Consider the following 27,537-nt stretch of genomic DNA (forward strand, 5'->3'; position numbering starts at 1 on the left):
AAGGGAATACGTGTTACAGTGTGTTGCCCTGTAATCATGTGTTACCCTCATCTGTGGCCTGTCAGCACTTGATACCTAGCATTAAGGGACAACTCCAGAGGAAGCCAAATTTTCCTTACCCCTCTTTCTACTCCAGCTGCTTTTTATTTCGTTAACAGCTTTATTGAGGTATAATTTAGACCATAAAAGTCACCCATTTTAAGTGAACAGATCAATGACTTTTCATAAATTTACAGAGTCATCACTGCCATCCAGTTTTAGAATATTTGCATCACCCCAAAAAGATCCCTCATGCTAGCTGGGTTTCCTCCCTTGCCCCCAGACAACCAGACATCTTTTTTCTGTCTCTACAGATCTGTGTCGTCTGGACATTTCATATGAATGCATTCATAAAATAATGTAGTCTTTTGTGTCTAGCTGCTTTTACTTATCATGTTTCGAGGTTTATCCATGGTGTTGCTTGTATTCGTAGCTTACTGTCTTTATTGCTGAATATACTAAACGGAATTCCATTGTATGGATATACTACATTTTGTGTATCCATTCACCACTTGAACATTTGAATTGTTTCCAGTGTTTGGCCATTGTAAATAATACTGCCATGAATATTTGTGTACAGGTCGTTATGTGAACCTATGTTTACATTCCTCTTGAGAAAACTGCTAGGAGTAGAATGGCTGGGTTTTATGGAAAAATTGAGTTTAACTTTTTTGTTTTTTATGAAAGCACCAAACTGTTTTCCAAAGTGGGTGTACAGGGGCGCCTGGGTGGCACAGCGGTTAAAGCGTCTGCCTTCGGCTCAGGGCGTGATCCCGGCGTTATGGGATCGAGCCCCACATCAGGCTCCTCTGCTATGAGCCTGCTTCTTCCTCTCCCACTCCCCTGCTGTGTTCCCTCTCTCGCTGGCTGTCTCTATCTCTGTCGAATAAATAAATAAAATCTTTAAAAAAAAAAAAAAAAGTGGGTGTACAATGTTACATTTCCACAGCAATGTATGAGAGTTCCAGTTTCTCCACATCTTTATTAAAACTCGTTATTGTCTGTCTTTTTGACTGCCGTCATTCTAATAGGTATATAGTGGTTTCTCATTGTGGTTTGAATTTGTGTTTCCCTAATGACTGATGATCCTGAGCATTGTTTCATGAACTTATTAGCCATTCATATATCTTGTTTGGTGAGACGTCTATTCAGATACTTTTTAAATTGTGTTATTTTTTTTCTCATTATTGAGTTGGAAGAGTTCTTTACATAGTTCTGGATACAACTCCTTTTTCAGATATATGATTTTTAAATATTTCTCCCAGTCTGTGTTTTGTCTGTTCTCTCAGTATTTTTTTTAAGATTGATTTATTTATTTTAGAGAGAGAGAGCAAGCAGGGGGAGAGAGAGAATCCTGAAGCAGACTCCCCGCTGAGCACGGAGCCCAATGTGGGGCTCGATCCCAGGACCCCGAGATCATGACCTAAGCCAAAATTAAGAGTCAGCAGCTTAACTGACTGAGCCACCCAGGTTTCCCTGTTCTCTCAGTATTTTGAAGCACAAAAGGTTTTAATTTTGACGAAGTCTAATTTATCAGTTTTTTTATTTTATGAATTGTGCTTTTGGTGTCGTATCTAAGAACTCTTTGTCTTACTCGAGATTATGAAGATTTTTTATGGTTTCTTCTAAACATTTTGTCAATTGCTTTTAGTTTTGAAAGACAATTCTAGGGGCACCTGGGTGGCTTAGTTGATTAAGCATCTACCTTGGCCCAAGTCATGATCCCAGAGTCTGGAATTGAGCCCCGCATCCAACATGCTCCCTGCTCAGTGGGGAGTCTACTTCTCCTTCCCGCTCTACCTCTGTCCCTCTCCCTGCTCATGCTCTCTCTCTCTCTCAAATAAATAAAATCTTTAAAAAAAAAAAATTCCCTTTGATGCCATGCTTAAGGGAAGATTATTTCCTTTTGACTACTGTTCTGCAGGTCAAGTCACCTGCCAATGGCTGTGCAGAGCTAATGCCTCCCAGTCTGAACACCTCGACTTGCAGAAAGCACATCCTCTCACTTTCCATCCACAAACCTCATGTTATAGTCTTATTATAGCTTTCTTGCTAGAGACCCCTCTGGATTTTTTACAAAGGTAGTTACAAAGGAATAAGAATTTTGTGACTGGCATCATCTTTTCTTTAAGGAGACCTATCTAAATTGTAAGCTGTATAAAATATCTAAGGCCCATGTCCAAAGTAATTTCATTTCTCTCACTGTTCTTAGCATAGTGCTAAGTTGTTAGTAAGTGCTCAATAAATATTTTTATTATATCTATATAGTAAAAGGTAAAACGTTACATATTTCAGTTTAATAATGGCATTAATATGATTTGTATCCCAGTTTTTCTAAGTCAACAGATGAATAGCCATTCAGTTCAGATTTTCTCTGTGTCCTTAAATAATTCTCAGCATGACTACTCTGGCCTATTGTATTTGATGTTTCACAGTAAATTTACTAGCAAACATTTGAGCTTGTTTGTCAGAGTGCGTAGCATTTCCTGTACCATGTGCTTTGTTTTAGGATTTTTATGTTAATCATTTTTAAGTGTATAGTTCAGTGGCAGTAAGCACATTCATTCATTCTGTGTACAACCGTCACCACCATCCATTTTCCCTAACTGAAACTCTGTACCCATTAAGCAATTCCTGGGGCACCTGGCTGGCTCAGTCCATAGAGCTTGCAACTCTGGATCTCAGGGGTCGTGAGTTCAAGCCCCATGTTGGGCATAGAACTTACTAAAAATAAAAAAATTTTAAAAAGAGCAAGTCCCCATCCTTCCCCCCAGCCCTGGCAACCACCATTTTACTTTCTGTCTCTGTAAACTTTAATAATCTAGGTACCTCATATAAGTGGAATCATAGAGTATTTGACCTTTTGTGACTGACTTGTTCCACTTGGCATAATGTCTTCAAGGTTCATCCATATTGTAGCTTCTGTCAGAATTTCCTTCCTTTTAAAGGGTGAATCATATTCCATTTTGTTTATACATTCATGCATCAGTGGACACTTGAGTTGTTTCGACCACTGCATGTCTTTTGATGGAGGGGAAGAGAAAATGGTATTAGTGTATCCAACCACAAGCAGGTGGTATTGTAGAAGCTATACTTCTGATCCAGTAGAATTCTCCTCTCTAAGGTTGATTCTAGCCTAGTGTTTACATTGGATAGCATACTAAGGCATTCATATAAGGAATACGTCCTATCTCTGGATGCTCTAAGTCAAGGCCAAGAGAACGGCCTCAAGTTAGGGAAAAAATATTTACTATAAGCCTCCCAGTTCACTGCCAAAAATTATGGAGCTCTGTACATAGTAGGTAGTCCATAAATATCTGAATGCATACTTAAATACAGATGTACCACTGTGCATAATTGCCAAAAACTGGAAACAGCCCAAATAGAATGGATAAAAAAATTGTGGCATATTCACACAACAGAATATTAACAGCAATAAAAATTAGTTAACTACAGAATGCAAAACATAGACAAATATTAAAGGGAAAAGCCATATATAATAGAACGCATACTGCATGATTCCATTTATAAAGTTCAAAACAAGCGTAATTGAACTGTTTCTCTTTGAGGATGCATAAATAAATACATAGTAACACCATTTTTAATTTTTTTTATTTTTTAAAGATTTTATTTAGTTATTTGATGGAGAGAGAGAGCACAAGCTGGAGAAGCAGCAAGCAGAGGGAGAGGGAGGCATGCTTCCCGCTGAGCAAGGAGCCCTCTGCAGGGCTCGATCCCAAAACCCTGGGATCATTACCTAAGCCGAAGGCGGATGCTTAACTAACTGAGCCACCCAGACAGGCCTCTATAGTAATGCAATTTTTTTAAAAAGGCAAGGAAGGAAATGAATCCACTAAAAGTCAGAATAGTGATTAACACTGGGTAAAGGAGCTTATGACTGAGACGGAGCATATTGAGGGGCGAGACAAAGGCTTCAGGGATGCTGATGATAGTCTGTTCCTTGACCTCAGTGGAGGTTCTGTGGGTGTTCGTTTTACAGCAGTTTGTTGTACATTTATGTTTTATGCAGCTTTCTGTATGGTCATCATATTCCACAATAAAAAGTTTTTTAACTTCTATTATTCTAAGGAAAATTAGAAAAGATTGTGTGAATAATCATACATACAGTATTTTAGCTCTTAGTTTGATGGATTAAATGAGAAAGATGCCACTGACCCAGTTTGGAGAGTACCAGGAAAGAACCATATATTATCAGTATTGAAGTTTCCTTATTACTAAATTCCCCGTGTGGATCCCAGGGCTCTCTAGTTTGGGGAAATGGAAATTGGAAGAGGGGCAGCCCTCAACAGAGGCCAGTCAGCATTGACAATGTTAAGGACCTGATATGCTTCATTAAAAGCATTCAGCTCAGCTTCTCAGCAGTGTTACTCACTTCTTAGAAACTGTATTCATTTCCATCACAGCGTGATGTGTGGGAAGTGGGAAATAGTCAAATAGGACAAATCCTCCACCCTGTAAGGAGACTCCCTTGCCCCTAGTTATACGACTACTCTCTCTCGAGCCATCAGAGGAAGTCAAATCAGAGATCAGCAAATCGCAGGAGCAACTTTTGAAAAGAGCTTCTTCATTCAGAGAATTTCATCCGATTAAAATTAAGTGGCAAATTGCTTCATTAGTAGCTTTTAGATTGACATAATGAACAGCTTCCCAAGTGCTTGGGTTCTGCTAAATTCTCAAACCATTCCCCTGTATATCACTGACTTTGGTGTTTTGTTTTTTTTTTAATTAGCTTAAGCCTCAAAAAGCTTAGCTGGCCTAAGGGTTGATTATTAAAATGGAAGTCCTGACTCTAGTCCAACTTGTTAAGATGTATAACATGTAACAGATCAAGGGGCTAAAGCTCATTTAGGAAATGTCATAATAGATACTGTGACTAATTGGAGGGCACAGTTAGAAATATTTTTATTAAAGATATCCAGCCATCACTGTAAACAGCTTCATGTCAGATTTTACATGGGAGCGGAAAGCAATGAGCCAGCTTGCCTTTCTCAGTGTAAAATTCTAGAGTTGTGTTCCCTTGTTGTATACAGATTTGGCATTCCTTGACGAATTTATTCAGTTTCTGTTCTAAACAGCATAAATTTCTAATTTATAGATATGAATAACTGCCTACTTCACTGCATTTTGTGCTGCTTTTTGTTACAGGTTCCTGCCTTATCTTGCTGTCTCTCTTCTTTCAGGGTCTGACATTTCAGGAAGTGGAGAACTTCTTTACTTTCCTAAAGAATATTAATGATGTAGACACTGCATTAAGCTTTTACCATATGGCCGGGGCATCTCTTGATAAAGGTAATGAAACCCAAAAATTTTTTCTTGCGGGTATAAACATTGAATCTGTAATGTATTAAGTGACTATCCCTCCTTAACAATAATATGTGAGTTTTTCTTGACATTTTCTTTGGTTTGTTCTGTTTGTTGCCATTGTTGCATGAGCCTTATATTTCACCCTGAGAGACCAAGCTCAGCAAATGTATTTTCTTGTGCCAAAGGCTGTGGTCAAGGCAGATGCCCATCTTTAGATACTTTGGAACTTCTCTCACCGGAGCCAGAGTCATGACATATTTAATGTGAATCTGAAGTCCGTATGCATTTCAATTCATTCCTCGGTGGGAAGCAATAGTTTTGTTTATTTCTTGTGTTAACGTGGCTTTTTGCTTTGTTTTTTAGATAAAATCATGGCTTAGAATAGCTCCCCTGCCCACCATTGGCTTACTTTCTACAAATTCTGTTCCACTTAGTACAGACAATGTGAGAGAGTAGGGGAAATGAAAACATTATTTTCCCCCAATATTTTATTATGAAAAATTTCGAACATTGAGAACAGTTGAAATAATTATTCAGAGAACATCCATATATGCACTTCAATTAACATTTTTCTCTATTTCCCAGATAATATATCTGTGTATATGTTCATCCCTCTATCAATCTCTTATTTTTATGCTCTTAAAGTAAGTTGTAGACATAAGGCATGTCTCAATACTTCAGCATGAGTACTAACTGAAGTTCAGTATTTCTTTAAAGTTCCCTTGTGCCCCTTCATAGTCTGTTTCTGCCCCCATGCACCGAGACAACCTTAATCTGTGTATTTTTCCACCATACATTAATTTTGTTTGTTCTAAACTTCCTACAAATGGAATTATCCAACGTATAATCTTTTAAAGTTTCTCTCAGTGTATTTTTGAGATCCATCAATGTTGTCATGTGTGGTTTGTTCCTTTTTTGAGAAGTAATTTGTTGTGTGAATACTCCACAATTTGTTTATCCATTTCTCTCAGTGTATTTTTGAGATCCATCAATGTTGTCATGTGTGGTTTGTTCCTTTTTTGAGAAGTAATTTGTTGTGTGAATACTCCACAATTTGTTTATCCATTTCTCTCAGTGTATTTTTGAGATCCATCAATGTTGTCATGTGTGGTTTGTTCCTTTTTTGAGAAGTAATTTGTTGTGTGAATACTCCACAATTTGTTTATCCATGTTTCCAGTTACTGGCTATCTTGAATAAAGCTGCTATCAATTTCTTGTTAGTCTTTTTGAAGACACGTATTGCCGTTTCTCTTGGATAAACTCCTGGGAGTGAATTGCTGGGTTCACAGGAAGGTATTTAGTTTATAAAAAAAAAAAATGTCAGTCCCTTTTTCACAGTGTATTACATTCCCACCAGCAGTGACAACAGTTCATGTTGTTCCCATTCTTGTCCATAGTTGGCAGTATTCTGGGGTGTATATAAAGACATCTCGTTATGTTTTTCTTTTGTATTTCCTTTTTTTTTTTTTTTAAGATTTTATTTATTTATTCGACAGGATAAAGACAGCCAGCGAGAGAGGGAACACAAGCAGGGGGAGTGGGAGAGGAAGAAGCAGGCTCATAGCGGAGGAGCCTGATGTGGGGCTCGATCCCATAACGCCGGGATCACGCCCTGAGCCGAAGGCAGACGCTTAACCGCTGTGCCACCCAGGCGCCCCCTCTTTTGTATTTCCTTAATGACTTCTGCTATTGAGCAGCTCTTTTGTGTTCTTGTCATTCACATATCTTCTTTGGTGAAGTGTCTGTTGAAATCTTTTGCCCATTTTTATTAGGGTTGCTTATCTTATTATGCACTTGTTGAAATTCTTGATACATTCTAGGATACTAGGCCTTTATCAGATACATATATTGTGAATAGTTTTCTAGACTGTGACTTGCCTGTTCACTTTCTTAATGGTGTCTTTTTCATTTGCAGAAGTTTTCTTTAATTTTGATGAAGTCTAATTTATTGAATTTTAATTTTTTTGTTATTACTTTCTGGGCCTTATAAAACCTTTATCTACTGCCAAACTGTGAAGATATTCTTTTATATTTTCTCCTACAAGCTTTAGAGCTTTAGCTCTTACATTTCTTGTATGATCCATCTCAAATTAATTTCTATATATGGTGTGAAATAGAGTATTCCACATGGATATCCGGCTGTACCAGCACCATTTGTTGAAAAAGCCCTCCATTGGTTTGCTTTGGCACCTTTATCAGAAATCAAATTACCTTTTAAGTGTAGATTTGTTTATGAGCTCTCTAATCTGTTACACTTACCTATATGTCTAGCTATGTGTGCATACCCATACTCAGTCTGATGATTGCTATAGCTTTATAGAAAGTCTTGAAGTGTCAGGTATCATAAATCTCTCAACTTCATTCTTCTTTCTCAAGATTGCTTTAGATATTTTAGGTCCTTTGTATTTCCACATAAATTTTAGAATCAGCTTATCACTTTCTATGTAAAAAAAGAGGTGGGATTGGGGTAGCTGGATGGCTCAGTCAGTTAAGCATCTGCCTTCAGCTCAGGTCATGATCTCAGGGTCCTGGGATCAAGCCCCACTTTGGGCTCCTTGCTCAACGGGGGGTCTGCTTCTCTGTCTCCCTCTGCCCCTCCCCACCTCATGCATTCTCTCACTCTCTCTCCCAAATAAATAAATAAATAAATAAATAAATAAATAAATATCTTTATTAAAAAAAGAGGCGGGATTGTGATTATAGTAACACTGAATACATATTAATTTGGAGAGAATTGACATATTAGTGATATTGAGTCTTCCAATTCATGAGCATATTATATCTCTCCATTTTTTTAGATCTTAGATTTTTCTCAGCATTGGCTTTGTAGTATTAAGTAGTATACAGGTCTGGCACATATTTTTAGAAATTTATGCCTAATCATGTTATGGTTTTTATGCTATTATAAATGGAATTTTGTTTCATTTTCCAATTATTTGGTGCTGTTATTAAAATACAATAGATTTTTATATATTGATCTTGTATTCTACAATCTTGCTAAATTCACTTATTCTTCTAGCTGTTTCATAGATCCATTAGGATTCTCTATGTAAGCAGTTGTCACCTGCAAACAGATAGTTTCACCTCTTCTTTTTTGAGATTCATGCCTTTTTTTTTTCTTGCCTTGTTGCACTTGTTGAATACAAGTGGTAAGAGAAGGCATCCCTGGTTCTTGACCTCTTCCTTATTTTAGGGGAAAAGCATTCCATATTTCACCATTGAGTTGGATATGAGACTGTGGATGCCCATTATCAGATTAAGGAAATTCCGTTCCCTTCCTAATTTAAAAAAAGGTTTTTATCATGAGTAGCTATTGAGTTTTGTAAAATACTTTCCCTGTGTATCTATATAAATGATGATATGACTTTTCTTCTTCACTGTGTTAATATGATAGATTACCATATTAAGGGATATAATTATCCCTTATTGTCCTGAAATAAACCCAGCTATGTAATAATGTATTATTAGGCTTTTTATATACATTGCTATATTTGATTTGCTAACATTTTATTAAATATTGAGGGGTATTGGTCTGTAATTTTCTTTTTTGTAATATCTTTTCAGGTTTTCTATCAGAATTTACTGTTCTCATAAAATGAATCAGGGACATTTTTCTTCTTTATTTTCAGAAAGAGTTTGTGTAAGATTACTATTCTTTCTTTCTGAATATTTTGATAGAATTCACCAGTGAAACTATCTGGACCTATGGTTTTCTTTGTGGGTAGGTTTTGGTAATTTAATTTCTTTAATAAATACACAGGTATTCAGAGTTTATGTTTTATCTTGTGTGAATTTTGATAAGTTGTGTTTTTTTAGGAATTTTCCCATTTATCTAAATTATTGAATTTATTGAAAGAAAGTTGCTCGTAATATACCATTATTATCCTTTCAACATCTGTAGAATCTATAGAATCTGAAATCAGCTCTTTTTCCCCTAACATTGGTGAATTACAGCTTCTATCTTTTTTTTTCTTACTTACTTTACCTAGGTGTTTGGCAGTTTTGTTAAACTTTTCAAAGAACCAATTTTTGACTTTGTTTTCTGTATTTTTTTTCTACTTTTCTGTTGTTATTTCCTTCTTTCTTATTTGCAGTATACATTACTTTCTATTTCTAGCTTCTTTTGATCGTACTTTACCTACATTCTCTTTTTTCAAAGATCTTATTTATTTATTTATTTGAGAGAGAAAGAGCACAAGCTGGGGGAGAAGCAGAGGGTGAGGGAGAAGAAGAGAGAGAGGAAGAAGCAGACTCTCTGCTAAACAGAGAGCCTAATGCAGGGCTCCATCCAAGAACTCCGGAATCATGACCTGAGCCGTAGGCAGATGCTTAACCTACTGAGCCACTCAGGCACCCCTTACCTACCTTTTCCAAGATAAGCTTTTGAAGCTATAAATTTATTTGTTGGGGTTTTTTTTAAGATTTTATTTATTTGTGAGAGAGAAAGAGAGAGAGCACAAGCAGGGGGAATGTTAGAGGAAGAACCAGGTTCCCTGCTGAGCAAGGAGCCTGGTGTAGGACTCAATCCCAGGAATCATGACCTGAGCCAAAGGCAGACACTTAACTGACTGAGCCACCCAGACGTCCCTATAAATTTATTTCTAAACATGGTTTTATCTGTGTCCCACAAATTTTGATATGTTGTATTTTGATCATCCTGTTTGAAACATTTTCTGATTTTCTCTGTGTTTTCTTAGGTGACCCATGTGTTATTTAAAAGTATGTTTTTAAATTTCCAAATAGTGTTTTTTCTTGATATATTCTTGTTTTTTATTTCTGATTTAATTCTATACTAGCCAGCGAACAGACTATAAAATTTCACTTCTTCAAAATTGATTGAAACTTGTTTTATGGCTCAGCATATGGTCAGTTTTTTAAAGACTGTTTCCATAATTTGAAAAAAAATGTGTATTCTGTACTTTTGAGTATGGTGTTGTAAAAATTTCAGGTCAAGGTGGTTGATAGTGTTCAGATCTTTTATGTCCTTACTGACTTTTTTGTCGAGTTGCTCTATCAATTAGTGAGAGAAGGATGTCAAAATCTCCACATATCGTGCTTGCTTCCACAGCACAGGTACTAAAATTGGACCGATACAGAGAAGATTAGCATGGGCCCTGCACAGAATGTTATGCAAATTCTTGAAGCAAAAAAAAAAAAAGAAAAAAAGAAAATCTCCACATATGATGTGTGTATTTGTCTGTCTTTTCCTTTAAGTGATGTGAGTCTTTGCTTCATGAATTTTGAGCTCTGGTATTAAGTGCATACACACTTACTGATTAGGATTATTATGTTTTCCTGATGAATTGACGCTTTTATCATTATGAAATGTTCCCCTTTATCTTTAGTAATATACCTTTTCTTGAAATCTACTTTATCTGATAGTGGTATAATTACGCCAGCTTTTTTTATGGTTATTATTTGCATAGTATGTCTTTTTCTGTTTTTTATGTTCCACCTGTCTGTGTCTTTAGATAAGTGCATCTCTTCTAGACGTATACTTGGATCTGGTGGCCTTTTAGGTGTATCTCTTTGCATTTCATATCTTAATGGTTTCTCTAGAAATTATAACATTTCACCGTTCACTTAAAGTTAATATTGTGCCACTTTCAGTGAAATATAAGAACCGTGCAGTCAAGTAGTTCCATTTACCATCACCCTATGTTTTATGCTATAGTTGTCATTTGTGTTTCTTCTGTATATATTATAATCCCTATAATGCAATATTAGGATTGTTGCTGCCAACAGTTTTTTTTTTTTTTAAGATTTTATTTATTTGACAGAGAGACACAGCGAGAAGGGAACATAATCAGGGGGAGTGGGAGAGGGAGAAACAGGCTTCCTGCCGAGCAGGGAGCCCAGTGTGGGGCTCGATCCCAGGACCCCAGGATCACGACCTGAGCTGAAGGCTGACGCTTAACGACTGAGCCACCCAGGCGCCCCTCAACAGTTTTTCTTTTAAGAAATTAAGAGAAAAAAATAATCTTTTTTACTTACCCATATTTACCATTTACTTCATTTTTTCCTGAGTATCTAGCTTTTTATCTGGTATCACTTCTCATCGGTCTGACTTTTGTCATTCCTTATGGTACAGACCTGCTAGCAATGAATTCTCTTAGACTTCGGTTGATCTGACAGTGTCTTTATTTCACTGTTGGGTACTGCAATGTGTAAGTTTTAAATCTCTCCAAAGCACTGACTGAGTTTTTATAAGCACAATCTTGTTTATTCAACACTTTTCAGTGGATTCCTTAAGATTTTCTAATATAAGATGATGCCATCTGCAAATAGAGATTATTTTACTTCTTCTTTTCCAAACTGGATGCTTTTACTGCATTTTCTTAGTCCACATAGGTTTTTTTAAAGAACAGATGCTTGTTTGCTTGTTTGTTTATTTAAAATAATACTTCCTCTGACCTTTGTAGAATCCCTTGAAAAAAACTGATGGTATCATAGAGGTTATGTATGTATGTGTAATATCACAGGGTTATTTGTCCAGAATAGCTTCAGTTCTATTGCTCTGTTTCACAAAACGAATCTTTGACAGCATCTGAAAATCCAAAGATATAAGATTTAAAGTCATCATTTATTGTAAAAACAAAATTAATAAATATATATTTGCATACCTTTTTTTTTAAGATTTTATTTATTTATTTGACAGAGAGAGAGACAGCCAGCAAGAGAGTGAACACAAGCAGGGGGAGTGGGAAAGGAAGAAGCAGGCTCCCTAGCGGAGAAGCCTGATGTGGGGCTCGATCCCAGGACTCTGGGATCACACCCTGAGCCAAAGGCAGACGCTTAACGACTGCGCCACCCAGGCGCCCCTGCATACCTTTTTTGAAAAGCTCAACTAAAGACAGAATTGCTTTAAAGAACAATTATCTTGGATGAATCACTGTGTTAAAATTATAGGATGTATAAAATAGAATGATTCAGGGTAGTGGTGGCAAAGGAAAGTGCAACCTAGTGGTTTAAAAAAAAAAAAAAGACAGTGTTTCTTTCTAATGACTTCAGGCCATTTCCTGGGATGTTTAGTCTCCATATAATCCATGCCTCATTATCCTTGCTAATAGAGGCAGTGTTAAAAATTATACAGTCATATCTGACATCCAAATATATGTTTGGCTTTGAGATATATGATACTTAACATTTGTTTTGACTTCCTGGTTTGTTTTATCTATGTAACTTTGGATTCCCTGGGTGTAAAACGATAGATATCTAGGGGAAGCTGGCCTAGATTCATACTAAGTAGCAGGGAGAAGCCAAGTGTATTCATTTCCTAGGGCCGCCATAACAAATTACCACGAATATGGTGATTAAAAAAAAAAACACAGAAATGTATTCTGTCACTATTCTGTGGGCCACAAATCTGAAATCAAGATGTTGGCAAGGCCATGCTCCCTCTGAAGGCTCTAGGGGAAAATCCTTCCTTGCCTCTTCCAGCTTCTCATGGCTCTAGTCACTCCTTGGCTCATGGCTGCAGAACTCCAGTCACTGCTTCTGTCTTTACATGGCCTTTCCCTCTGTCTCCCCATGTCTTTCTTCTGTTTATCTCTTAAAAGGATACTTGTCAGTGGACTTACGGTCTGTCTGGATAATCCTTAGCCCAGATCTCATCTCAAAATCTTTAATTTAATTACAACTGCAAAGACCCTTCTTCCAAACATAGTCACATTCACAAGTTCTAGGGGTTAAGATGTGGACATATCTTTTAGAGGGCTACTGTTCAACCCACCACAGTAACCAAGAACTAAATATCACCCATAAGTAGTCCACCAAGCAAGACCAAAATGGGAGGCAGAGGGGAGAGTGAATTTAAATTACTTTGAGAATACTTGTATTGTCTGTTTAAAAGCTTAAATTATTCTAAAAACCTAATTATGCTATTTACCTGGGTAACTTCTATTTATCTTTCAAGTCTCACTTCAAATGTCACTTCCTCAGAGAGGCCTTCCCTAACTACTCAATATAAATTATAAAAAACTAACTATATTGTCTATAGTTCTTATAATTTTTTTTTTAAAAAGACGCATTAACCTAAAATCCTCTGCCTTCACTGTTGTCATCAATTCCTAGCCATAAATTAGGGACAAGGGCTTTAATTTCCACAAATGCGGCTAATTGGGCAGAGCAGAGACCACTAACTACAATATTTTGTGTATAGTAGGCCCTCAATAACTTCCTAAGTTATTTACCACCTATCCAGGAGCTCAAAAAAAAAAAAAAAATACGCATTAGGCTGATTTCTTGCTGCCTCACTCCCACATTCATTTCTTCAATAAATCCTTGTCTCTACTTCCAAAATATATCCTGCATCTGACTCCATTTCTGCATCTCCCCTATTAAAGCCCTAGTCTCTCTACCCAGGCTTAGGGGGTTCCATATGTCATGGTCCTGTATACTCTGAGTTCATCAAATACCACTTTCTTCCAAGGTGTCTCCATTCTACACTCTCTTTGTTTATATTCTATTTCTTTTTTTTTTTTTTAAGATTATTTATTTATTTATTTATTTAACACAGATAGAGACAGCCAGTGAGAGAGGGAACACAAGCAGGGGGAGTGGGAGAGGAAGAAGCAGGCTCATAGCGGAGGAGCCTGATGCGGGGCTCGATCCCATAACGCTGGGATCATGCCCTGAGCCGAAGGCAGACGCTTAACCGCTGTGCCACCCAGGCGCCCCTCTTTGTTTATATTCTAAACATACCAAGTTCATTTCCACGTGAAGGCCTTTGTTCTAGCTGTTCCTTCACCTCAGATGCTCTTTCCCATGATCTCGGTGTATTTGGGCTCCCTATAATTCGGGTCTCATATAAATCACTTCCTCAGAAAGACCTTCCCATCCTAAAGTCACTCCGTCACCCTGTGTGTCATAGCATTTGTCACTACCTGATATTTTCTCATGTGTTTATTATCTGAGTCTGCTTACTAGCATGCTTATATGTCTTGTTCATGGATATATTCCCCACACCTAGGACAATCCCTGGGATACAGTAGACACTTTATAAATATTTGACCAATAAATGAACAAGTGAATAAACATTTTTGATGGATTAAATAAGACATTGGATCTCAAGCCAATAACACTCACCTTTCCCAGTAGACCCAGAGAACAAACTCATGCCATTAATTCATTATGTTCTTCTGTAACCCCTATCTTTTAGACTTGATGTTAGGTCACCTTTTGCATGCTCAAAAGGGTGATATCAGTATTGTGAACTATTCACACGCTAGCATGTGCCTGGGAAGACTGGCATGGGTTCAGTTATCCTCGCTGAGTTCCCTCACTCTGCCAGATGTGCCTGTCCTCTGCAGCCTCTCCTTGCACTTTCCCCTTTGCTTTCAAACCTTCCTAATCCTGACCATCCTACTAGTGATATTTCCATTGGTTTGAGTTCTACCCGAATTCTCCCTCTGCAGAATCATGGGATTTTTCTGCTAAGAGGAATCTTGGAAGAGAGGGAAAAAGTGTAGTGGTTAAGAACACAGGTTCTGAAGTCCTGTTGTCTGGGTTTTAAGCTTGGCTCCATCATTCACTGGCTGAGTTGCTTTGGGCAATCTCCGAATTTAGTCTCTATGTTTTTAAAATCAGGATCATGATACCTAAGTCATAGGGTATTAAACTTGTGCCTATCATGTGGCGACTGTGTGATAAATGTCAGCTGCTTTCATTATGTTGATATAAACCAGGTTTAGTGTGGTTCATCCGTTTGTTCAGCCAGCAGCATAGGTACTGTGCTGGGTTCTACCCTCAAGAAGCTCACGGTCTAATAGGGGAGAAAGAGAAGAATACAGGTTGTTCAAGTTTGGTGTGATAAGTGCTAATTAGAGAGAAGATGAAAAATGGAGCCTCTACCCCATACTAGGGGTGGGGACAGAGTGGGGCAGGGGTAGAGACAGAGTACTTCTGTCTGCCTTCTGCTCTCAGTCTTGGTTGTCTTCATTTTTCCCCAAAAGGTTAGGACCTTCAGAAATTGGCACAGTCTTTTAGAGGCCCTGGCATGGTCTCTTCCTTGGCTATTTTAGAGCTTGCAAACCTGTCTTTAGACATAATTTAGCACAGAATTTCCCAAACAGCATTGTGAAGAACACTATTTACTGCAATATGTTAATGGTTCTGTGAGTTAAAAAAAAAATGTTTCATGGTTCAAATAAGTTCAGAAAATGCCAGGTTATACAGAATTTCTTCCTGCAGCACTACTCCTGCCAACTTTTTAATATGCTAATGTGCGTTATTAATCTCCGAGAAAGCCATATAGTTCTCAAACTTGATTTGCCCCAAAATGTCTTTTAACAACTTAAAGAGCTAATGTTCTTCAGAACAGTTTGAGAACCCAGGCAGGTGGCAACTACAGATTCCCCATATGACAGCATGATCCAATCCCTCCAGAGTACAAATAACAAAGTTCACTGAGGCTCTTTCTTTAGTTTCTAGTGGCCCCTGTGAGAATAACAAACTCCCAGGCAAATGTGAAATGTCCTTGGAGAATTTTGACCATTTGAAGAAAGAACCTTCCTCCATGAAATAGTGTATATTCCCCCTATAGGTCGTCTCTTGTTTAGCACTTAAGAGGAATTGGTTCTGTGGCTTATTCGTACACATACAGGACATAAACTTAGATATATAACCTCTCAAGTGCTGTCTGAATGATTTACCTAGTCTGAAGAAGGTAATGGAAAACTGAACACAGCTTCCTCCCTGATGGCATCCTTTAATGGAAAAGTTAGAAATTGAATTGGAGCTCTAGAATGAGCTATTGTTTGTATAACTTAGAATATTCTTATTTTTGTGAAGAGAATAAAAGGTTTCCAGGTATGGTGAGGCCCCATTATAAAGCATCTCAGGGTATTACAGATTTGGTAAACTTGTAGGTCCACTTGTGTTCCCTCTGTTCTTTGAATGGTAATACAGGAAAATAATCTGGCAAATGTAGTCCATGGCCTTTAATACTCAAGCCCCAGCACAAGCTTGCTTAGGTTGAAAATTGTAATTTATGACATGATTGTCCTTAATTTTTTATAGTCATTCTATACGCACAGTTTACCTTCTTGTCTGACAAGGCAAGAGAATAACCAGCAAAGCCTGTGGTATAACTCCTACGGGATGCTCTCATTACACCCCAGGTGTTTTTTCCTAAAGTATCAGTCATAGCAAATTATCTGTATTGCCTTTATTTCTGAAGTGACCTGGATGGCATAGATGACCTTTAAGAATCTTTGTGGCTTTGAAATTTTTCGAGTCTCTTATTTTGAATGAGTAAAGGGGTCTTCGTCTTTTGGTATTTAGGTCCCTACCGGGTTGTTGGGGAAGTTAGAAATTAGTAATAGAGTAAGTTCTAACACATAAAAACTGCTGTATTCTGAACAGTTATCTGTAACAGACAAACTGCCACCCTCTCCTGAACCCTAAGAATGCCATAGCATTGTCATTTGGAGGACTGTGAGGCCATCACACATCTGGAACACTAATAGCGACTATCTTTCATAGCAGCTTCTGTATGCCAGGCATAACTCTAAGTGCTTTATGGACATTATCTCTCTTAATCCTTGAAACCTGAAAGGTAGTTGGTATTATCCCCCATTTTGTGGATGAGGAAATAGAAAATAAAGCAGCTTGCTCATAGTTACACAGCTAAGCAGGGAGAGCCAGGATTCAAGCTCCAGCCTCTCTAATCCCAAAGTCTATATATTCCTTCCACACCATCATGTTGCCTCTTGATTTTTCCCACAATGCTGCTGGAACTTGAAAATATTTGCTGAAACACAATCCTGAAGGCAATGAAGGTTCACCATTTTGAACTATCCTTTTCAGTAGCTTAAGAAACACAGGCTCTAGGCTATTTCTTTCCAGTTTCCTTTGGCTAAGAGTAGACCATTCTTCGGGTGAGAATAAAGTCCTTTTGGCAAACGATGGTGTTTTGGAGTGAGTGCCCTTCTCTTGAATATGAACTATGACATGACATTTCCCATACAGTTGTCTCTTCTGTTCAGGGCCAATTTCCACAGACACATTCTGACATCTGTAGTGCATACCTTATAGTGACACAGACTCAGAGTTGTCTTCTAATCTAGCTTCTGATCCCACATAGGAACGTCTTCGTAGACACATCTGTGTTCTTCACCTTTCTAATCCTGTTACTCTTTGTGAAGAAACCAACACACAGAAGCCTAAAGTCACTTAAATAAGGTCATGTAACAAGTTGGTATCCCTTTAAAGGATACCACGGAACAGAAGAAGATGTGTATATACTGAATGGTCCATTTCTCAACATTGAAACATAGGATATATAGACGTGGACCTCTCAGATTCTGGTAATCAAGATGTTCTTCACAACCTCTACTCATTGGTGTAGCAATGTTGTGTTACACTTTTAGATACTGTCCTAACATTTAGCATTTTTTGAGAGTTAGCTATATGCATGAAATTTGTAAATATAAATTTTTGTTTCAAACTCAAGTCTGAGTTTGAGTCCCTTATACTCACTAGCTTTGTGGCCTTGAACAAATCACGTAAGTTCTCAAAGCCTCAGTTTCCTGATCTATAGAATGGTAAAATAGAATATTGCTTCAGGGTTATTGTGACAATTAATGAGAGAATACTATATTAATATACCAGATGGAAAGTATGATTATACCCAGATGCCTGTTCTGGTTTTCAACCCCTGGATACTGTCTTTCCTCTGCCCGCTTATCTTATTAAGGAGCTTATAGACTGGAAACAAGCTATCCCAATATGAGAACTTAGAAAAAAGTTATTAAACAAAAGTAAGAAGATTACCCTAGGACCTCATGGGGCTTACTTTTGTTCTCTTAGGAAGTAGTTTCTATTGCTTTTTTCAGTCATTTTTGAGATTGATAGTAGTTCAGAAGTTATAAGTTGTTTGCACTTATTAATGAGGAGGACTGGAGCTTCGAGCTTCTCCTGTTTCATCATTCGTCCAAAAATTGTTGAGATTATTGCTTTCAGAAGGCATTATCCTTATTTAAACTCACTCTTCCTAGGAATATCTAACCCCTGTTAACATCTCAAGTGTCCTCAGCATTCAAGGGGGAGTTGTCACTACACCATAAACTCTTGAGGACAGGAACCATGTTTTCCACATCTTTGTGTCCTACTCTGATCCTAGAAAAATTCTTTATATACAGTAGATGTTCACCTAATGTTGCATAAACGAGTGAATTAATTTAGACATGGTTAGATCCAGGAAAGGATGGTTAAATGCTCTAATAAAAGCCTAGTGTGAGGGGAAGAATGATACAACTACGTCACCTTCCCATGTCATTAGTTTTCTTGACACCGTGGGCTAGTCACAACTTCTCTGACCCTCAGGTTAGAGTGATATTAAATATCTCCAAAGGTTCTCCCAGATTTGAAATTCTAGGACTATAACTAAATCAGCTTTTTTACTGAATGTAGTAATGTTTGAAGGGACATATTATAGCCTAAAGTTATATCCAGATTTGTGTGAAAATGAACTAACTTATAATTATCAGATATATTTGAAGTCAGAGCAGCACTGTTGAATTCCCAAAAGTAGGGTGGCATTTTAATTTATTTTCTTAAGAAATTTGAAACTTAGACTTTGGCCGGTGTATCTAAAGATCTCATTTATGGAGTTTAGTACAATAATTGCAGAAGACCGACAGTTCTATAAAATGTACCTAAAATGAGCGCAGCTGTGTATGAAATACGATTTCAGGAACCTCAGAAGGACATTCCTTCTCCATAAATACCTTCTCCACTTAGCTTCCTTGCTGCATAACAAATTACTACAAATTTAGCAGCTTAAAACACCTGTTACCTCAGGTTCTATGAATCTGGGCACAGCTTAACTGCCTTCTCGGCTCGGGTCTTTTCTTTTTTTTTTTAGATTTTATTTATTCATTTGAGAGAGAGCATGAGCAGAGGGAGGAGCGGAGAGCAAAACAGGCTCCCTGCTGAGCAGAGAGCCCGATGTGGGGCTCAATCCCAGGACCCTGGGATCAGGAGCTGAGCCAAAGGCAGACGCTTAACTGACAGAGCCACCCAGGTGCCCCTTCTCTGCTTGGGTCATAACAAGGTTTAAAGTATAACAAGTGTCCGAAGGGCTCATTCTCATCTGCAGTTCAGGGTCCTTTTCCAAGCTCATTTAGGTTTCTGGCAGAGCTCAGTTCCTTTCAGTTGTAGGAGTTTTCCTTGCTGGCTGCCGGCCAGGTATCACTGTCAGCAGGTCGCTGCAGTTCCTTGCCGTGTGGCCCCCTCACAACATGGCAGCTCACTTCTTCACAGCCAGCAGGAGACTCTCTTTCCCCGGTGTGCTGAGTTGCATTCTTTTATTATGTAATTGTAATCATGGGAGTAACTATCCCATTACCTTTTTCATATAAAGTAACCTAATCACAGAAGTTGTATGCCATTATATTCACAGGTCCTGTCTGCACAGATAAATATATATACACCAGAGGGTGGGAATGTTGGGAAACATCTCAGAATTCTGCCCGCCACACCAGCCATAATTCACACCTTTACATTTATTCTTTGAAGGCTTCTGAAAATCTGGACATTTTAACTGATTTAAGCCATGTTATCTAAAAAATAACATGGAAGTCATAAAATTTTAGTGTGAGAAGGGAGCTTGGAAATAATTGTATTTAAACCCTTACATTGGTTTTGACCTCTTCATTTACACATGAAGAGAATGACTTGCTCAGATCACAGGTAGTGTGACACAAAACTGAGACCAAAGATTTAGGTTCACTGACTTCCACACCATTGTTCTCTTTGGTTCATGGCAACCACTGCTGCTAGAAGAACCTAGAGAATTACATAAGGGATTCCGTGCTTATATGTGAAAGCAGAAATGGGAAAAGTTCACAGCAGAAATGTATGAGAGAGCATCCCCCAGACAGCCATAGCATGAAGGCAGGAGTAGGAATGTCACAAAGATGTGTGGGGAACAGGTTATATGGGGGGAAAGCTCCTATTTTATAAATTTTTTTAAAGTTTGTGGGAGGCAAGCCCCTGTGCTTCAGTTCATCATTGCATTTTGTAAAAACATTTATACGTGAAGAGGAATGTTGGCCAGAATTCCATTCACTTAAGACAAAGTCATCAATGTTTAAAGTGATTCATGATGAAGTCAGGGAAGCTCAAATTCTGAAAGAAATGTTTGCTTTATGAGGCAGTTTCTCTGCAGAGACCTCGTTTATTTTCCCAAATTTAAAGTCGCTTAGCAATTGTAAAGATTGATTCTGACTCAACTACATTACTTGGAATATATTGTGATTTAGTAAAATTATATAAGTGCCCCAAGGAGGGAGAGAGCTGCTCTGGGGATTCATGATTACCAGTGGGATAGAGAGGTGGGTGGGGGTAGGATAAACTGCCCAAAATCCACATAAATAAATACATAAGGACAAAATGCAAAAAGGATCAGAAAGGAATCCCACCAACTGGGGAAGAATAGAAATTAGTATTTATTGCAAGCCCTGTTTCTTTAGGGACTTCAAGGTTTACTACCCTTAGAAGCCTCTTAAGCTTTGATTAGACACTTGTAAAGGTGACGAGTATTTAGCCTTTACATTATTTCAGCAAAGCCTAATTTTAAATAGATCATGCTCTCCCCTTAGCTATGAGATTCAAATTCTGTTGAACCTGGCAACTATAGGCCACCAAGGAAGAAATGTTCTAAGGGAAGGGGGAATAAAAGGTACTTCTTCCTCAAGATTGAGGTTGGATAAATTAGGAACTGGTTAAATAAATGATATAGCCTGTTGGTAGAATACTATGCAGCTGTTAAAAAAGACCTGTTTATGTATGGGTATGGAATTCTTTCTAAGATATGTTGTTAAATGAGTAAAGCAAAACCCATATATTTAGTATACTACCATTTTTGTGGGAAGAAATGAAGAATGAAAAATTTGATTTTATATCCCTATTTCTGGAGAGACTGGAGCTATTGGTTGCCTCTGGACAACTAGGTAACTGGGGGTTAAGGTTGGGAAGGATACTTCAACCCTTTTGTACCATTTGAGTTTTCAAACAGGTGAATGTACTACCTAATGAGAAACAGCTTTTTCAAGTAAAAAGAATGAGAACTTAAAGAGTCAAGGAGGCAAAAACAAGTCAATATGGGAAATTGGTTTTGAACTGTCTTTGTTATAAAGATTTCCTTGCAAAGGGCCTCGACTGGCCCCCTGTAAAGTCTGTCCTGATGCTCTCGCCAGCCCCTACACCTTCGGTTCTAGCTTCCTAGCCAGGCATTAGCATCCCTTCCTGCTTTCAGTACTTTATTCAGACTGACTCCTCCACCCCTGACTGCACAGCACCCACTACCACACAGGCAAGGGTCTGGAGTAAGTGTCTCTTTCATCCTTTAGAGTTCAAATCCAAAATGTGCGTCCTCCCAAATACACTATCCCACTGTAACCCATGTGTGTCTATTAATAGGTCTGATATTTCTCAATCTTAATGATACATATGGTCTGTCCCACTAAACTGATCATTCTCTGGGTGTGTCAGCTGAAATCACTACCTAATGGTGCTGATAGAAATGTTTGCCTTTTGTGGACAAAATAGGATGAGGATTTTTGATGAAGGCAGATATAATCATGGATAACGGCAATAAACCTTACTATAGATCAGTTTCTACTAGATTAAGCATGTAAGCCCAGTGAAGCAGTCATCTGGGATGATGCCCTGAGGTTCGGGAAACCTGACTGCAGGTTTTCTCTGTGGCATGTACCGGTATTTAGAAGCCAGGACGACCAGCATCACCTCTGACAAGTGGGCAGCCTGAGTGCACAGAGGAGGTCAACCCGCCCGCAGCTTAAAAGTACCAGGCAGAACAAGGAATTGTTATCATTTTCATTATTAGTATACTGCTTTGCTCTTGGCTCCTTAAATTGCTAGTTCCCTTGAATGCTGTCCTTCCCGCCTCCACCGCCCCCCAGAATCAGGTTGAAATGTGTGTGCTGTATCAGCCAAAGTACCTTGGAAGAAGATACAAAAGAAAGGACAAGTGCTCTCCAAAGGAAAATCCTTCCCCCTCTCCCCACCCCACCCGACCCCACCCCCAGAGCCATCTAGGGATGGACTTAAGAAACTAAGACATCAGTATCATAAGCCTTTCCAGGCTGAACCAGAAATGTCTTCCCTCACTTAACCTTGGCAGTCACAAGCCAGCTTTCCATTCTCTCTGCTGCAGTCCAGGAAGGCAGAAATAATCACATGGCCACACAGCTAGAGACCGTCAGCCCAACTTGGCGTATCACCTTTTCAAACACCTTTGCAATTAGCAAGAGACAGGCAGCTCCTAACTGGGTCACTCCCGCTCTCAGTAGCTGTATCTGTGCAACGGAGGCAACTGTAGGAAGAGTTCCCAGGGCTGCCTGTGTCACATGTTTTTCATTGGGTTGCAGTTTAATAAGCCTTTTACGTTGTCCCCGAAATTGTCAGTGTAAGTTCCAAGGGAATGCTAATGTCTCCCAACATACAGGACGATCAGCTCTGTGATCCAGCTACAATGCTGACTCCTGACTGCCTCCAGCTTTCCCATTAGTCATCCCTGCCCACTAGCACGGAATATTCCCCGATTCGGCTTCTCTTTCACCTGAGCTTTCTCTGTTGTTTAGGGGGACACGTTCATGGGGGATCTAGTATTGTCCATATAAGGGTCCAAGGAGAGCCCAGCATGCATAGGGGAAAGATCCTTGGCCTCTAAGTCTGGAGACCTAGATTCTAGACCCTGGTCTGCTGCCAGCTAGCTGTGTGACCTGGGGCAAGTTATTAACGTCTCTGGATTTCACTTTCTCTGTGGTCTGTTCTAGTTCTAAGGGTCTCTGATTCCAAGTGGGTATCTGGGCTCGTATCCCTCCAGAACTCCCCCTTCTTCTGTTTGACTACTGTGGTAAATAATTTTATGTCATGTAGCTTCTGACATTATAGTCCCACAGACTCAGCATATGTTCTTTCTACTGTTGAATTCTCCAGTTACAGACCATGCCAGAGAGTAAACTGGGGACCTGGCATGACTCAGATTCTGCCTGGACTTTCCAAAGCCGAATGCTACCACATTTTTAAGAACCAGTTGAGCCCGCTTCTACAAATTCTTGCCTATCCTAATATAGTAGAAATCACCCGATCTCATGTCCATCTGTTGTTCAGGCAGCCCGACCATATTTGTACCAAAGAAATATGCAGGCCTTGGGGAACCTAGACCTTCTCCAGGGTGACTTCATGCTCCACGTAGACATCTTTCAGATGAGAAACTAGAATCCCAGCCATCAATCAGCAACCTCAAATGAGAGAGACCCAGATTCTAGTACCAATACCTGGTCTACATGGGAAGGTCAAGACCTGGGCGGGGCAATGAGGGGGTGGAGGGGCTGGTGTTCTGCTTGCTGTGATTTAATTATGACTTTCTGATTCAGGGATGTGGAAGCAAATATGAACGAGCCAGCGCTCAGGACCAACTGTCAAGCCTGTGGCTTGTAATCTACTGTTACCCTCCTTGTCCCAAGAACTCACAGTTTGACAGCTCACCAGCTAGTAAAATATTAGTTTCCTCCACTGCTCTGATTCATACCCTGGGGACCTGAGGATCTTAGGGAAAGGGCACCCCAGCTAGGCTGTTTGCTGGCTGGTAACATCCCAGTGGTTTGAGCTACAATGACTCAGGAGCCCTCATTTCTTTCCCCCTATAGTACAAATGGTGTCAGAACCCTCTCCAAGTGAAATGGAATGTAATCTGTAATTATTCTGTCAAGAGATGGCATTTGTAATGAGACATTCCTGCTGGTGGCCTCCAGAGGTCCCTATTCTGTAACCACTAAGTACCACTTTAATGAGCTTTTCACTAAAAATTGTCAAGAGCTCTCACTGACATCCTTGGATATTATTTTCATTAATGGTTTATTTAGAGGAAAGGGCCTGTCTTCCCGGGGAGAAAGATGGGCACTTGGAATATCAAGAAGAATCCGCAATAGGCACTCTGCCCTGAGAGAATGGAAGGAACTGGGAAAGAGAAAAAGAGGCTAGTTGTCAGTTGTGATGGAAGTGTTGCTGTGAAATGCAGAAAAAGGAATGGCTGATAACAAAGTGTTCCTGTTTATCTAATACAGGTTTTAATCCATTTCTCAGAACGTATTCCTGTGACTGCAAAGGGGTAATTCTGTCACAGTTTGAGAGCATCCAGTTTCTTCTGATCTGATTCTGTTTGCACTGAGCAGACTTCTGAGGTGAAGTGAATTTCCTTAGTAGATTTTCCAGCTGAGAAGTATAATAACCAGCTGTTATCATTTTGGTTCTCTTAACAGTTACTATTCTTGTTGTAAATTGGCCTGCTGATTTCTTTGCCTTCCCTGGGCAGTTCAGTTGGCAGGAATCAATTCTTCCTGGGCCAGCAGAGAAAATCAAGTGTCTAGACCTACGAGGCAAAGTTTTTAAACCCTACAACTTCTGCAGTTGTGCCGACCCTCCAACTCCCCTGTCAGCAGTTAACCACATCTCATGAACAGCCACTGAAATAGTATCTTCTGCTTAAGTCTTCAAATTCCAAGGGACGTTGATTCCTCCTTCACCCTACCTCACGTCCTGGGTGCGGGAGGAGGAAACTGGCTCTTCCTGCCCTCCTGGGCAGCCGTCCCCCTCAAGCCAGAGGCTGTGAACACCAGGACATAGCCTCGCTTGTGGCCAATACAACTTTCCTCTACCCTTCCTCACACAGATCCTCAGCTATCTCTATGTATCTCCACCCTCAGAGTCTAGAAAACACCAAACTGTTCTTGGCACTACTAAGCCACCTCAGCAGTTTCCTCATAGGAATATGAAGGAAGTAAATTTAAAGAAATCAAGTGACTTCATGAGGGTCACGCAGTTTCTCTCCTGCATCCCCTTGCACCTCGGCCTTGCTCTGGCATTTGTATCTGCTGACGTTGGGGGCGCTGTGGTGAATACATGGAGGTGACAGAGGCCAAGTGGAAGGTCGAATGTGGAAGAAAATGACAGGAAAGAACTGAAATTATAGGAATGAAATCAGCAGAGAAGGCACACTGACTCTAATTCAAGTTCACACTGCTTCTGGATGAATCTGATCTGATATTTAGAGAGAACATTTCATTGCTAGGTGATTGATAAGTAAAAATCAATCCTTTTCTTTCCTCCAAGGTTCACCTCACTTAAGAGTGTGTCTGTAAGCAATAACATAATTTATACATGCCCCTAGATCAAGTTTGAGGACGGATGGGAGAAAAGGCATTGGAAATGGCCTAGCCCTTCCTGGCTTGTTTTTCATGAGAACCCAATTTTCACACGATTGCCAGTGTTTAACAGTAAATGTCAGATAAAGAGAAAATGGTAAGAGAGAAGAGATTTTCTGTGGAGGTCTGGAAGAAGGAAAATAAAAAAGGCTGCAGACACTGAACTAGTGAAACGGGGGCCACTGTTACCCCAGGGAGCACAGTTGGAAGAGACGAAGTGGCGGGTGGAAAGCCGGTCAGGAGGAGGGGCAAGGAGCTCCTCGATGCAGGTGCTTAGCTGGCACTCAGCAACGGAAGGGCACCTCCCTGGTGTCCTGACACATGCTTCCTCATCCCCCACCTCCCATTCTTTGTCTGCCTGCTTATTTCCTTGACTTTTTATTATCATATTCTCTCCCACAGGAGAGAATGCCAAGATGGAGACTATTGTCATATCAGGCGTTCTTAGTTTTTTTTTTTTTTTCAAGGCACTCTTCTGGTGATAATTTATTAGGAAAGCCACCGCCAATGCTGCTCTAGACCGTTAGATTCCCGTCCTTAAATATTATGTGAATTTTCATGTTTTAAATTTTTACTGTGGTAAAGGGTACCTGGGTGGCTCGGTAGGTTAAGCCTCTGACTCTTGGTTTCAGCTTGGGTCATGATCTCAAGGTGGTGGGATAGAGCCCCATGTTGGGCTCCCGGGCTCCGTGCTTGGCGGGAGTTGGCTGGAAATTCTCTCTCCCTTTCCATCTCTCTCTGCCCCTCCTCTCTATCTCTCCTCTCTCTCTCTCTCTCTCTCTCTCACACACACACACACACACACACACACTGTCTCTCTCTTTCTCTAAAATAAATGGATGAATAAAAAGGTTTTTTTAAATTTTTACTGTGGTAAAATATATATTAACATAAAGATGCCAATTAAACCCTTTTTAAGTGTACAGTCATCAGCATTAATTACATTTACTCTCTTGTACAACCATCACCACTACTTCCAAAATGTTTCCATTACCCCAAACAGAAAATCTGTATCCACTGACCACTAACTTCCCATTCCGCATACCCCCAGCCCCTGGTAACCGCCCATCTACTTTCTGTCTCTGTGAACGTAGTATCAGGCATTCTTACTTAACTGTATGTACCGCCTAAAATGTAGCAGCAGTAGAAAAGAATGGAACCTGGTGTGAAAAGGAAAAGGGTGTTGTGGGTTAAAAACCAAATTCTCATTTTCTTAAATATAGTTGGAAACTTTTCTATTATGACTGAGTAGTTTTATCCCACCCGTTCAGAGAAAGCAAACTGCAAGTCCCTCTGCCGGTCTAAGTCAGCATCTATCTTTCCTCTTTCAGTGACCATGCAGCAGGTGGCCAGGACCGTGGCCAAAGTGGAACTCTCGGACCACGTGTGTGATGTGGTGTTTGCGCTCTTCGACTGCGATGGTGAGTGGGACCCTGCGGAGTCCAGCGGGAAAACTGAACCTGACCGTCCTTGAGGTAGACACTGTTGATACTGGAGGCTTGCAGACCCCAGTGCACCAGCCTGGACCTCTTCAACGTATCTCTTTCCCACAGGAGTAGCTCAGCCCTCAGCACCGTGACATTGAGAACTAGAACCCCCAGTCCTGGTTTGTTTTTTCCATTTCTTCTTGTGATTCTAATTTGCCGGTAGGCCTAAATGAATGTATGACCATAGGATCTTAAAAAAGGAAACAATTCCACTCTAGTAGTGTTTTTAAAAGGTAAATAAACTCAAATATAAAAGCTCAAAAAAAAAAAAAGGAAACACAAATATTAGAGCCAACTTGCTGCTTCATAGGCTAGGAGCACGTGATTATCTGACTGTGTCTAGAAAGACCGTGGATCTCTCCACCTCCCAAAGCACACAGCAGTCATTCCCCTCCCATTTCTGCCTTCCAGCTCGCAGTGGTCTGTTGTGTCTGTGACCACTCTAGCCCACA

At 39.5% G+C, this 27,537-nt stretch overlaps 1 protein-coding gene and 1 non-coding gene across 3 annotated transcripts in view; both read left to right on the plus strand.

Annotated features, from left to right (window-relative positions):
• Positions 1–27,537, plus strand: part of MICU1 (mitochondrial calcium uptake 1) — a 234,931-nt gene that overhangs the window by 202,423 nt on the left and 4,971 nt on the right. For both annotated transcript variants that reach the window (XM_026504432.4, XM_048218843.2), the window contains exons 10-11: positions 5,241–5,349; positions 26,930–27,019. In XM_026504432.4, the coding sequence (XP_026360217.1) occupies positions 5,241–5,349; positions 26,930–27,019 (199 nt within the window). The remainder of the gene's footprint in view (positions 1–5,240; positions 5,350–26,929; positions 27,020–27,537) is intronic.
• Positions 10,417–10,522, plus strand: LOC113259308 (U6 spliceosomal RNA). Its single transcript, XR_003317553.1, has one exon. It is a non-coding gene; the product is annotated as a U6 spliceosomal RNA (small nuclear RNA).

This window comes from Ursus arctos, unplaced genomic scaffold (assembly GCF_023065955.2).
Source record: "Ursus arctos isolate Adak ecotype North America unplaced genomic scaffold, UrsArc2.0 scaffold_7, whole genome shotgun sequence".
NCBI lineage: Eukaryota > Metazoa > Chordata > Mammalia > Carnivora > Ursidae > Ursus > Ursus arctos.